Source organism: Vigna unguiculata, chromosome 10 (genome assembly GCF_037176805.1).
Source record: "Vigna unguiculata cultivar grain cowpea cultivar isolate G323 ecotype 2 chromosome 10, ASM3717680v1, whole genome shotgun sequence".
In the NCBI taxonomy this organism is placed as follows: Eukaryota; Viridiplantae; Streptophyta; class Magnoliopsida; order Fabales; family Fabaceae; genus Vigna; species Vigna unguiculata.
Window position 1 is genome coordinate 32,101,174 of NC_140801.1, and position 14,364 is coordinate 32,115,537.

At 28.2% G+C, this 14,364-nt stretch overlaps 1 protein-coding gene across 1 annotated transcript; it reads left to right on the forward strand.

The window, feature by feature from the left end:
* Positions 1–11,873: 11,873 nt before the first annotated feature.
* On the forward strand, positions 11,874–13,936 carry LOC114166878 (protein NRT1/ PTR FAMILY 2.13-like). The gene is made up of 4 exons (XM_028051757.2): positions 11,874–11,931; positions 12,012–12,229; positions 12,471–13,024; positions 13,099–13,936. The coding sequence occupies exons 1-4, from the start codon at positions 11,889–11,891 to the stop codon at positions 13,934–13,936; spliced, it is 1,653 nt and encodes a 550-aa protein (XP_027907558.1). The 5' UTR covers positions 11,874–11,888.
* Positions 13,937–14,364: the final 428 nt, after the last annotated feature.

Sequence of the window (14,364 nt, forward strand, 5' to 3'; positions counted from 1 at the left end):
TGGTTGCACTTTTATTAAATCAAAGAAAAACAAACCAAATATATTATAGGATTTTAAGTATCTACACATAAATTTGACATTATAACGACAATTTTTAATATTTCCACGTAAATTACAATAAAAATGTTGTGAAAAATATATAAACTACAAACAAAAAAATATTTATGTTATATCAAAGATATTAAAAGATAAATAAGCCATAAATAAACATTGACTTTTGAAATATCAAAGATTCAAAATCATTTAGAAAATGAAGATGGTAATTGGTATAACTTTATGTCATAAAGTTTTCATAAACCTGAGTTATACTTTTAGAGTTTCAATAAGACATGTGACTAACTAATATCCAATTGATGTGGTCGCGTCATCTTAATGATTAATCATATCAGAATCCACAAGAATGGGAACTTCAGTTGCAAGCCACGATGCAAGACCGAAGCTAAGTGCATGAGCAATTCCAAATCTGTAAGGAAATCCAATAATAGAAACATATCGTTATTTAAATTCAGAAACATTAAAAGGATGCTCGCTAAAATATCCTATGAGAAAAAGGAATGTCACATGATCCTAAAATTTAGGTTATTTATCCACAAGAAAGAATTTACAGCTTTAAATCATTGTTAGGTTACTAAAAATGAAACATCCTTAAAGAGTAAAAATGCCAAATGACTATAGTAACACCAGTTTGGAAACATAAACATTAAGCCCCACATCAATATTCTGCTAAAGTAAAATAAAGTGTCATGTTAAGCTATATAAATATGCACTTGCATTAAACAACTCCAAATGTTCATTGACGTGAATGAAGCAGAGCATATACCTTCTAGTTATCTTATCTAGGTTTACATGTTGATCAATCAACAATATAATTTGACCAATGGTCCTAATTGATTCTTGTTGGAATCTTAAGAATCCTAACTATTACTCCGTCTCTCTGTGATGTGAGCAGAATGAAAATCAAGAATCTGATACATGATTCAAACACCTTTAACACATATAAGCAGAAGTTATATGTAATTAATAGTTAGCAAATTTTTTCACACAAAGACCAAAATACCTCTTTATGTATGAAAAGTATACAAGTATGACTCATTATGCACCAATAACTTTTATAACATAATAGAACCTAATGCAAAAACTCATGAATTGTACATAGTGCCAGAGTGCATAATGATGCCAGAAAATCACTTCCATTGAGATTTCCCGTTAAATTTTAATTTCCATAGACAGACAATTTCCTAATTCCGAGATTAAAAGTTTCAACCATGAAATGAGTGCAAAAATTATCAATTGCTAGTGGCACTCTTAAAGTTGAAGGAAATAATTGAATCAAGTAATTGTGCAATCCAACATAAAATACTTCTCAGTAGGGTTATGTTTCCTCCTAGAAAGGCACCAAACATGACTGTAGGGTTCACATGACCACCATAATGGTTTGCCCCAACAGAAACAACCACAAAAAGCCCAACTTCATGAGTCACTGATGAAGCTATGAGACCAGTTGGTGTTACAAGTCCATTATTGGTAAGCTTGCCTACCAAAATAGCAATTTAATAGCTACACACAAAATCCTCACATTGTTGAGCCTAAACAACACTAAAATGGAGCATATGACAATTGAATTAAAAAAACTAAAGCTTTATGTCATTTCGAGATTGATTGAAACCAAACCACAAACACATAATGTTTCTAGACCATATAAGAATTTCTCTTTCGCAAGTGAGATAAAATTGATGCAGAAGTTAAACGATTCAACACCTGAAGAACAATTTCAAAATGATCTGGCTCATTTCTTATGGAATATATAGAAAAACAGTTTTCACTTGGATCATAATGCAATAATTTATATTCATACATATGAAACTCCAGCTCTAGTACCTGCACCATTTGCTTATCCCTAATTCCCAATAGCTAGTGTGTATTTAAGTCCACTTTTGATGGTTTTTTCTTTGATAGCAAACTGTAGATTTCTTTCCCATTATTGACACGCTACACATATTCACAGGGTACACAGACTTAGGCAACACAAAATGAATGTGACAATAGATATAATTTGGAGTTTGTACAAACCTTTTGTACATATCCCCGAACATCTATCTTTAGCTTTTTGTATAGCTGCTGCATCAAAAGTACATAAATTAGAAAGTTACTAACTATGTAAAAAGACATTCAAACCACAAATTTAATAGTTTTCTTATATGCACCTTGTCTAGCATTCCAAGGCTCAACCATTGTCTGTTCCAGTTGACTGTAGAGAGCATCATCCATTCCTCCATCTTGGTAGTGATCAATTACAATTTCAAAATATTAGTATAAAGCTCAGCTCTGCAAAAATGTAACTTCCATAATTTAGTGGTTGGAGACTCATTTAAGCACAGATTCCATCTGTCTCCTTGTTTGCCTGTCATAAAAATACAAAAATGGTGATTTAAATTTGAAATAAGCAAGATCAAGCTTTTATAAGACAATAATAAGGAGATCAATTAATAATTGAAGCATTAATCTAAAAATATTAAGTTAACCATATTCAATGCACAATAAACTATCTAGATGAATCATACCTCTTCAACATATGCATATCCAGATCTTAAAATCTTTAAGACAACAGGAGGCAATTTTTCTATTATCAATCAAGTAAAACAATTTTTAATTACATAGAATTTTGGATTATCTAATTACCATTCTCAGAATCACTTGTAATTAGAAATGCTCCTTTTGAAGTAGTGAGATTAGTATCCATAAGCTCAATGCAAAAGTAATTGAGTATCTCCATCAACTTAGATAAATTGGATACCAACTAAAATCGACAATAACAATTAAAACCATGAAAGAAATTAAGAAAATAAAACCTCAAATGCTAAAAATGAGATTCTTCTATTGAACACACATGTCCATCAAGCTCAAGCCAGTTTCATAGCCAAAAACAACATTAATCCACATTTTCACCCCCAACAGTCAAGACATACTCATCAGACACACATAAAACAAAATCTAAAACATGAAAATTACACTCCAAAAACAAATAAGTTAATTAAATTGAAAGGATTTTACCATTAAAAAGAACAAAAATCACTTGTAATGAGCTTGTCACACTTCATTAAGGATAATACATGATAATAAGGATAATGATCAATCTTTCTTTCTTCAAGTTGGTTATCTATAACTAATACAAAACAAATGTCTTACATAAACCACCCCCTCTGAACAAACTTGCAAAATTATGCTTTTGGTACCATAGTGATTATAAAACCTTTCTATAGTAAACAATAATAAACACTAAGAATTTTCTTCAATTTTCAAGGATAGGTTCTCTGTAAACTGACTTTAAATTAAAAAAATAAAAATAAAACATGAATGGATAATAAACACACAAAAAATCAAATTGAAAAAATAAAATCAACTTATTCTGAAGTCTAGTCTTACGAAGCATTTTAGCCACTTCAAGACGCAGAACAACATGTCTGCACAACGAAATTAACATCAATATACAAATCATTGAAATAAAAATAATATTAGAAAGGTAAAGAAAATGGATTCAGGCGTGTATACCTGTATTCATAAGTGTCTTTGAAGTCCTTCTCAAAATACTGGATCTGACCCATCCTAAAATGTTAGGGTTTGCAACTTTGTTCGATTAGATCTGCTATAAGATGACACAAATATTCTCAACTAAAATAGAATAATCAAACATTAATAATGGACAGAAAAGAAGAAAATGAGTACAAAGATGAATTTCATCGAACAATTGGTGCACATAACGCAACGATGCAAAATGGCGGTCAAGAATAAAAAAAAAACCTCAGATGAAGGTCTTGTGCCACAGTTGTCGAAGTTGGAGCCCCCAATCTTGGTCCCTTGGTGTGGTCTAGAGTGAAACCGTTGTAAGGAGTGAACCCTGGTTCCGACAACCCATCGCAAACCGCAGAATGCTAGATGAAGCAAAATGGAAAACAAAAGAATTACCAGATGAAGGAGAACAACCAGAACAACCATTAATCCAAAATAATTGGAAAGGAAAATGGAAACAAAATAATCAGTAGATGAAGGAGAACAAAACCTTAACAAAAAAAAGCCAAAGAAAAAAATGGCTAAAGTTAGGGTTTTAGAAATATGAGCAAGAGAGAAAGTATTATGGTCGGTTCATTTCAGAAATCAACAGTAAAATATAGCAATTCAGTCTTCACTGAAGCTTCTTAAACAATTTTATCAATTTGAAAAAATAGCTAATCATGTCAACTACAGTATTGGCGCCATTATAGATACTCAGCGAAACTTCAGATGTTCTGTGAAACTCTAAAAATTCGAAAAAACCTAATTAAAGAACACGTGTCAAGAATTTAGGTAAGGGTATTGGGATAATATCCCTACCAGTTTGGGTTTTTATATTTATAGTAGATAGTTATTTAAAATAATTTTTTTTTCAGTTTTATTATTTTACTAATTTTAGTAACTATTTTTTTGAATTGAAATAATTATTCAAATGTAAAGATAAATAAACAACAAAACAAATAAAATGGTCAAGTAATTGAAATATGATTCATAGATAGTAAGTAAAAGTAAACTGTGTATTTAACCATAATAATAAAAAGAATAATAATAATAATAATAAATATTGTAACATCCCGTTTTAATAGTTTTTATGTTATCAAACAAAACATTAAATTATGATAATTCAAAGGCAGATGATAGTAATAGGCCGGTATAAGGTATCAATACAGTCATCCTTAAAATAACCATACATGTATTGCCTTTACATACAGCTTACACTAAGAAAGGGTTACAAAACACCCAATCACTTAAGCAAAACAAAGGGTGAAAGCTACTTCTGGAAGCGCTCAAACACTACTCAACTCCTATTCAGGAGGGGTGTATCTTCACCTGCACTTTTAGTTGCTCACGCCAATCGATAATGGCGATCATTACAAAAGAGAAAGACACACGGAACAAACATATGCAAGAAGGGTAAGCTAACTTAAATAAAGAGAAATCATGCAATTTAATAATTAAGCATCAATCAAGGTTTATCACATTTACCAGAATTGTTCAAATCGCCACAATCATAACACACAATCACAATTCTAGGCTCGATATCCAAATTATGTAAGTGACATTGGAGCTCTTGGTGGCTTTCACCTATGACGGTTCCCAAACTCTGCAGAGTTTTGGGCACAAGGGGTATTCACCCAACCACTCCCAGGGTAAGCCCCCTTCGCTTCTATGACGGATTGGGTCCATAGACTAGGACCTCCTACTACTCCTCCTGACATAATCCATTATACTCTATATGAGTCTTAATGGTTATAGGAGCATCAGGATACCACCAATATGAGTCCTCATGTCCTTACATTCACTAAAACCATCATCCTTAGAATTTCCCTTGAAATCCTAACTCCATCACATTCTCAAATAAACAAAATTCACACAATTCCATCAAATAGACTATTAATCATAAAACTCACATACAAAACATGCAATTATGACATCAGTCCACTTAGCATAGCTTCATTTAATCTAAAACAGAGAAGATAATCTAATTCTATAATGAATCTCGCTCAAGCTAGAGGATCTCGCCTGAGCTAGAGAGTTGTCTCGCTTAGGCAAGTCACTTTCGCTTGGGCGAGACTCCAAACAGAGAGCAACCCCAAAATTTGAGCGAATTCTCACTCATGCTAAGTTGTTTCGCCTAGACGAGATTGACTCTCGTTCAAGCGAAACCAGCTCACCTAGGCGAGACCTCGTGCAACATCAGGGGTGAATTTCTGGTATTTTCGCTCAAGCGAGAGCTGCTGGCCTGGGCGAAACCATCAGAATTTCAATCTGTTTTCACATGCAAACCACGCTGTTCATGCCAAACTCGAAATTTACCACACACAATTGTTCATACTCATCAATCAACACATAATTCATGCAATTCTAACCCTAATCAACGATTCCTTTGCGAAATTAGAGTGAGAGGTTAGCTTCCCTTACCTTTTTCTGATTTTTGAACTTGGTAAGACAATACCTCAACAAGGAGAGCTCAGAACCTCAATCCAACCTAAGAAAATGCAACAAAATAGAGAAGGGTTAGACCTAATTAACCAAGAAACTGAAGATGAATTATGTGGGGAGAATTAGAAGGAGCTGTAGTTGGTTTAACTTACTCTAAAGAGGGAAACGAAGGTTGCAAATTCACAGAGGGTCCAACAGGGGCTTCACTTCCAAGGCCTGAACGCAAGAGTAAGAAACTGTGACTAAGGGGAGAGAGAATTATGAAGGAGGAGTGGCTGATGGAGTATTCAGTGTGTGAGGAGAGTGTAGGGAAAAAGAGTTAGTGTTCTGTGTTTGGTAAGAAGCATGGGTCTCACAACTATTATAATAATTATAGTTCTAATTTATAATAATAGTAGTAGTAATAATAATAGTAATATAATAATAAAAATAATTGTAGTTAATAATGATAATAATAATAATAATACTTATAGTAGGTAGTAATAATGATCATAATAATTATAGTTAATAAAAAAAATTATAGTTAATAATAATAATATTATTATTATAATTAGAGCTAATAATAATAATAATAATAATAACAACAACAATAATTAAAGTTATAATTGATAATAATAACAATAATATAAAAGTAAAATAATAAATATCATAAAAATTATATTATATTGTTGTAAATGTTATTATTAATGAAATGAAGTTGTAAATTCAGTTTTAAATACAATAAATAAAATTAATATCACAATATGGTGCAGTTAATTGATTTTACAAAATAATTATAATAGTATAATTGTTATTATATTTATTTAACCATTAAAAATAATATTAATATTAATATAAATTATAAATTATAAAATTTTTAAAAGATTAAAAATCTATTTAGCAAAAATATTTAGTACAATAACATTTTTTATAATTAAAAAAAGCACTTATACTAATAACATCACTATGAATAATAATAATAATAATAATAATAATAATAATAATAATAATAATAATAATAATAATAATAATAATAATAATAACAATAATAAATAATAATAATAATAATAATAACAAACAAATGATAATAATAATAATTTTTATGCTATAAATATTAATGTCAATGCAAATATCAAGGCTAATATTGACATACTAAATAATTTATAATTATATATAAAGATACATCAACAACAAAACAATCAAGAAGGACAACTAATTGAAATATGATATCGTAGTAAATAAAACTAAGATGTGTGTCTAACTATAATAAATATAAAAATAATAATAATAATAATATCCCGTAGTGATAATAATAATAATACCATTATAATAATATTCCATAGTGATAATAATAATAATAATTTATAACAATATATAAAGGAGATTCTTCTTTTTGTGTCTACATTTCAAAATATCAAATTTACCTTTTAAATATAATAATTTATTAAATTTTTAAAAATTGACCGTTACTTTTACAAGTTTTTTATAAAATCGGATCCCTGCTTCTTCTCTTCTTCTTTATTTATCAATGGTTATTATTTCATATATGTAATTTTAATTTATATATTAAATTAATAACATTACAATATTATCACCTACTAATATAATATCACGTATATTTAAAAAATGCATACACAGGCGCGATATTGCTTGTGTCTACGCTAGTAATAATAGTAATAATAATATTACACTAACTAAATATATAAAGAGATACACATTTTTTATGTCTTTTTTTTTGTTTTTATAATTTAATCATCTCAATTATTATTTATTAAATTTAAATAATTATTCATAATAAAAAATTATTTGTCAGTTTTATCATTCTACTAATTTTAATAACTATTTTTTTTTCAATTCAAAAAATACCAAGATATAGAGATAAAATAAATAACAAAACAAATACAAAGAGCAAGTAATTGAAATATCTTGTAGTAAATAAAAGTAAAATATGTGTCTAACTATAATAATAATAATAATAATAATAATAATAATAATAATAATAATAATCTATAGCAATATATAAAGAGGATTTCCTCTTTTGTGTCCACATTTCAAAATTCCAATTTTACACATGAAAATATAATTATTTATTAAATTTTTTAAAATTGATCGTTATTTTAGAAGCTTTTTATAAAATGGTCTTTCTTTGTTTCTTCGTTTTTTCCCTATTTATCAATCGTTATTCTCTCCTCTTTTCTGATATATTTCACTTTATTTTTAATAAATATAATTTTATTTTATATATTAACTTAATAACATTACAATATAATCACTTACTAATATAATATCATGCATATTTAAAAAATGTATACACACAGGCGCGATAGCATTTGTGTTTATGCCAGTAATAATAATAATAATAATAATAATAATAATAATAATAATAATATCACTATAATAATATCGTGTAGTGATAACAATAATAATAATAATAATAATAATAATAATAATAATAATAATAATACTAATAATAATAATATTAATATTAATATTAATACAACTACATATATAAAGAGATAAACATCTTTGGTGTCCTTTTTATTTTATCAATTTTATCCTTTCAATTATTATATTTTAAATGTAAATAGTTATTTATAATAAAAAAATTTATTTTTCAGTTTTATTATTTTACTAACTTTTTAAAATTGAAATAATTGTTTAAATGTAAAGATAAATGAACAATAAAACAAATAAAAATAACAAGTAATTGAAACATGATTTCTACATAATAAGTAAAAGTAAAATGTGTATCTAACAATAATAATAAAAACAATAATAATAATAATAATAATAATGAATATTATAATAATTATAGTTCTTATTAATAATAATAATAATATTAGTAATATAATAATAATTTTTTTTTATAATTAATAATAATGATAATAATATTTATAGTTGATAGTAATAATGATTTTTAATTATAGTTGATAATAATAACTTGTGATAGATATTGACCAATAATTTTGGAGGAGCAAAAATATTTATAGTAAAAAAATTTGAACTCATCAATAATTTATTAGGAATAAAAATCTGTAGTTATTCCTTTCTGATTGTAAATAACCATCTTGTGTTCAAGAAATCCATCTTTCATCTTATTCCGAATTTTATTTTGATAATCTTCGTTGTAGAAAGTGAAATATTAAGAGTTAAATAAAATGAATTAGGCAATTAATAAAGTAAAATATCTTTAATTTGTTTGTTTTTGTCAAAGATTGAAATAATTCAATAATGGTCGACAAATCCTTCAAATTTGAATGGGTATGAACATCAACAATGAAATGTTGTAGTGAAATTTTAAACTAATCATATATTCATCAATATACCTATTTTTTTAAGTTTAAGACAAAAAAAATTATCATAATCTAATAAAAATTGAGACGTAATTACTAACAAAAATATATAATAGTAATAATATTATATATTACATATAAGAGTAATAACTTTACTACTAATAATGTTAATAATACTAATAGTAATAATATATAATAGTAACATATAATAATAATAATAACAATTATTATCATTATTATTATTATTATACTAATATTTGTTATAATTTTACTACTATTACTATAAATAATATTTATAATAATATTATTAATAATTAGAAATACTAAACTTATAAAAATATTACAAATAATATTATTATTTATAATTAATATTATAGTTAAGATCATAAATAAATGAAAAAATAAAAGAAATTGACTTTTGTAGGATTTGAACCCATGTCCTTTTGTACAAGAGTTTTAAAATGACAAAAAAACTAATTTTTATGAGACGTGTCAATAAAAGAAAATGAATAATGTAATAATTTTGATAATATCTTCTTTTCTTAATATGTAATAGAATAGAGATTTTTTTAAAAATAATTGATAAAAAATAACTCAATCAAAATCAATGTATTAATATTTTAATCATTTTTTAATATTTTTTTTAAATTTAAATTAGAGTATAGCGAGTACGAATATCTACGGGTATGAATACTATGATATTCGTACTCGCCCCGTTAACATGTGGGTATAACTGCACCTGTTACTCGCAAATATCTATTTTCAATATTCATTTCCTCTTTATTGCGAGTTTTATCCACGAATACCGGGTACAAAGTTTTTTGACATCCCTAATCTTGATCCATTCTTTCTAACTTACTCTTAGTCTATCATTTCAATTATCTTTAAACACATCACACCACTAAAAAAAATCAAAATAAATAATTAAAAAGGGATTGAAATAGTAGATTAAGTATGGATTAAAAATATAAATTAAATATCATTATCCTAAGTCATTTTAACAATTGGAAAGGTTTTGTTACCTTTTGATGCGAAGCTAACATTCTTTTTTATAAGAAATTTATATTTTCCTGTTGTCCTTGAATCCCTAAAGATATTAATAAGTTGGATAATGGTATCTTAACTACCATATTAATAACTTGAGGATCAATAATATACTTTAGATAGCTCGCTAAAACCAGAGAAACATGTCTAGTGGGTTTGGAAATTCATCGTGTGGAAATTTGTAACTGCAAGAAACGTCAATTAATTAAAGGAAAAAAAGGTTGTTTTAAGAATAATTTTAAAAAAATATTTATTATTAGTGGAAACATATGTGTAAAAATGTATTTATTACCAATGGAAACACATATACTACGTTGATCTATGTTTATTTTTTTTATAATAATGAAAAGTAATAAAATTATTATTATATATAAAATTAAAAATTAAAAAATTTTAAATTTTAAATTTTTCTTATAAATAGTTTTTATTTGTTTTGTAAGTAATTTTTTAATTTAAAAATAATAAAATTTAAAAAATATTAAATAAAAAATGTCAAATTTTAAAAAATAGTTACTTAAAAAATAAAATTGAAAAGTTAATTATTTTAATTTAATTTTTTTTTTCATTTGAAGGATAAAATTAAAAAATAAACGTGTGACACTAAAGAGAAACCCGTTATATATAGGTATATATTTTCTTATTTTTCCATTTTTTATTTAACAAAGTTAAGTTATCTATCGAAATTAATAAGTTTAATTAATCTAAAAAAGAAATTCTAAAATTCTTTTTAAAGTGAATTAACCCATTCCCTTTAATTATGTTAGACTTTAACGTGCGTCTCTCCCATCCCTCTTTTCGGTCTTTTGAGGTCTTCTCGTTCCTCGTTTGGTAAACCTAACGGAAATCATTATTATATTTGAATAAAATTGATTAAAGTTATTTAGATTTAATAAAAATACAGTGATAATAATAAAAGTTATATTTTCTGCCACCGAATCACCTACCTTTTAAGAAGATTTCACTAATTTATTACAAAAAATAGTCTTTTGACAAATATTTTGCTTACAAACGGCAATCATTATTATATTTGAATAAAATTGATTAAAGTTATTCAGATTTAATAAAAATACAGTAATAATAATAAAAGTTATACCTTCTGCCACTGAATCACCTACCTTTTAAGAAGATTTCACTAATTTATTAACAAAAATAATCTTTTGACAAATATTTTTCTTACAAATTGACAAAGTTACTAAATAAAATAAATTTTTACTTTTTTATAGAAATTAAAAGATAAAATAATAAATTTTTGGAATTTTTTTACCAAAAATAATTATTTGTCAAAGTTGATCAAACAAAATTTTTGTCAAACTATCATTTTCCAATTTATTAATCACCTAAACAATTATTTCAAAACAAAATTTTGATTGGTTGCATCTCTAAAGAATTCAAATTTTTTCAAAAATAATCTTTGACTGTCGATGATTAGAAAAGGTGATACACAGAAATCATAGCTTAAGTAAAATTAATGAAGATAGAGAATAAGATTAATGAGTGAAGATTGTGGTCAAGTTGCTTGAGGAAGTGGAAATCAAGTATAAAATCACTTACAGAAGACGTTCATTCTCAAATTCAATAGCTATGGAAAACAAGCCAGGATGGAGGGCTATTTCTTACATCTTAGGTCTCTATCTAAACAAAAAATGTGACATTTTCTATGTTCAAATGGAGCTAACTAAGCTTATGTATGGTGTGGTTTTGTAGGAAATCAAATAGTTGAGAGGATTGCAACATTAGGAATGATGGGAAATTTCATGGTGTTTTTGTTGCAATTCTTCAACTTGGGTCAGGTTGCTGCTGCAAATGTTCTTGCCACATTGGGAGGAGCTAGCAATTTAACAGCTGTTATTGCTGCCTGTGTTGCTGATGCCTATCTAGGGAAATTCAAAACCATTGCTATTTCTTCATTCGGAGCACTCATGGTATATGCTCTCCTCCGTTATCTAGAAACACCTACCACATAATAAATAACCTTATGTCAATTTATACTAAACCTAGTTCATATTTGATCAAGAATGAAATCAAACAAATTTCAGACATATACTAAACCTAGTTCTGAGCACATGTTAACTGACATAAACATAAAGCTTACTTTTATGGTTGTTAATATATTTTCTGTTATCTTTTATTATTCTATGAGTTGGCTATGATGGTGATTGTTAGGGAATGGTGATACTAACACTAACAGCTTGGGTGCCACAACTTCATCCTCCAAGTTGCACTTCAACTGAGAATTGCGTTCCTCCAACGAGTTTTCAACTTGGGTTCTTGATTTTAGGCTATGGTTGCCTGGCTCTGGGCACAGGGGGGATTGGACCATGCACTATTCCCTTTGCCATTGATCAGTTTGACACAACTTCCTCCGAAGGAAGGAAAGTAATGAACAGATTCTTTAATTGGTACTTCACTTCAGTGACAGTTATCCAGTTGTTCAGTCTAACAGCAGTAGTTTACCTCCAAAACAGAAGTTGGATCTTGAGTTTTGGAATGTTAAGTCTTCTCATGTCATTTTCAATTATCATATTTTTTGTTGGAGCTAGCATTTATGTTTATATTCCACCAGAGGGGACCATATTTTCTGGTATTGCTCAGGTATTTTTTGCAGCTTATAAGAAGCGTCGCCTCAAAATTCCAGTAATAGAAGATGAGGGTATTTACTATGATCCCCCAGTGGATGCAAAAACACTACTGAAGATGCCCTTAACCAAACAACTCAGGTAATGTGTTACTCCTCAGCTAATTATAGAATAATGTTTCTTTGTACTGAAGAAGCTGTTTGATTTTTGAACAGTTGTTTAAACAAAGCTGCCTTGATAGAAGACAATGAACTTAACAGAGGAGGTACTGTAAAAAATCCATGGAGGGTTTGCAGCATTCAGCAAGTGGAAGAAGTCAAATGTTTGATAAAAATGCTTCCAATCTGGGCTTCTGGTATTCTTTGTTTGGTTCCCGTAGTACAACAAGGCACCTTCCCAGTATCGCAGGCATTGAAAATGGACCGTCACCTTGGAGCAAACCTCAAACTTCCACCTGCAACCTTCAACGTGGTGTCCCTAATCACCATTATCATATTCCTCCCAAGCTTTGACCTCTTTCTGCAACCAATATTAGCAAAAGTGACCAAAAACGAGGAGGGTCTCACGAGCCTTCAGAAGATAGTGATCGGTGATATATGCTCAGTTCTCACAATGCTAAGCGCTGGCTTGGTGGAGTGGCGAAGAAGGGGTGTGGCAATCGCACATGGTGCAGCTGATGGGGTGGCCCCCATGAGTGCAATGTGGCTGGCACCACAATTTGTCTTCTTGGGATTGTGTGAGATACTTACCGTTGTTGGACACACCCAGTTCTACAACACCGAGTCACCAGAGAATATGAAAAGCATAGGAAATTCGTTGCAGTATCTTGTGATGGCATTTTCAATTTACGTTGGCACGTTGATGGTGAATGTGGTGAACCAAGTAACTCGAAAGTATGGTGGAATTGATTGGCTCAACGATGACATCAACGCTGGCAGATTGGACTATTATTACTTCCTCCTAGCAGGATTTGCTACTATAAATCTTGTCTACATCTTGTACTGTGTTAAACGCTACCATTACAAGGTGGTTATTCCACCTAATATTTTCTAGATTTGAGAAGTATTAATTTTTCTCTCTTTTTTTTCCTTGTTGTTACTTTTTTCTTCAACATATTAATGCTAAAGGAAGTTGTTGACGAATTCTAGAGATCATGTAATGCACTAGTACAGGTTTTGGGTTTTTAAATGGCCCTTTATCTCAGAGTTATAGCGGAATAAAAGTATATTAAAATGCGGTGACAATTTTGTAATTTTGGCGAATTTTTATGCCTCGGTTGTTCAATTAACCGAAGCATAAAGTCTTTTCTATTAGATATGAAATGATGATTTAAGCTAAAAAAGGGGGGTTGAATCGGTTGTTTAAAACTTTTTCGAAAGCTTAAAATCTCTTTTGATTGAATCAAATAGACCACAAAATTCGAATGCAAAAGTTGCATAACAATACACTTTTAATCAATCAAAAATAAAAACAGCAGATTA

Excerpts from the sequence above, each read along its gene's own strand:
- LOC114166878 (XM_028051757.2), top strand. The coding sequence starts at position 11,889 with ATGGAAAACAAGCCAGGATGGAGGGCTATTTCTTACATCTTAG. Across the intron at positions 11,932-12,011 it reads GGCTATTTCTTACATCTTAG|GAAATCAAATAGTTGAGAGG; the intron begins GTCTCTATCTAA and ends GTGGTTTTGTAG. Across the intron at positions 12,230-12,470 it reads CTTCATTCGGAGCACTCATG|GGAATGGTGATACTAACACT; the intron begins GTATATGCTCTC and ends GGTGATTGTTAG.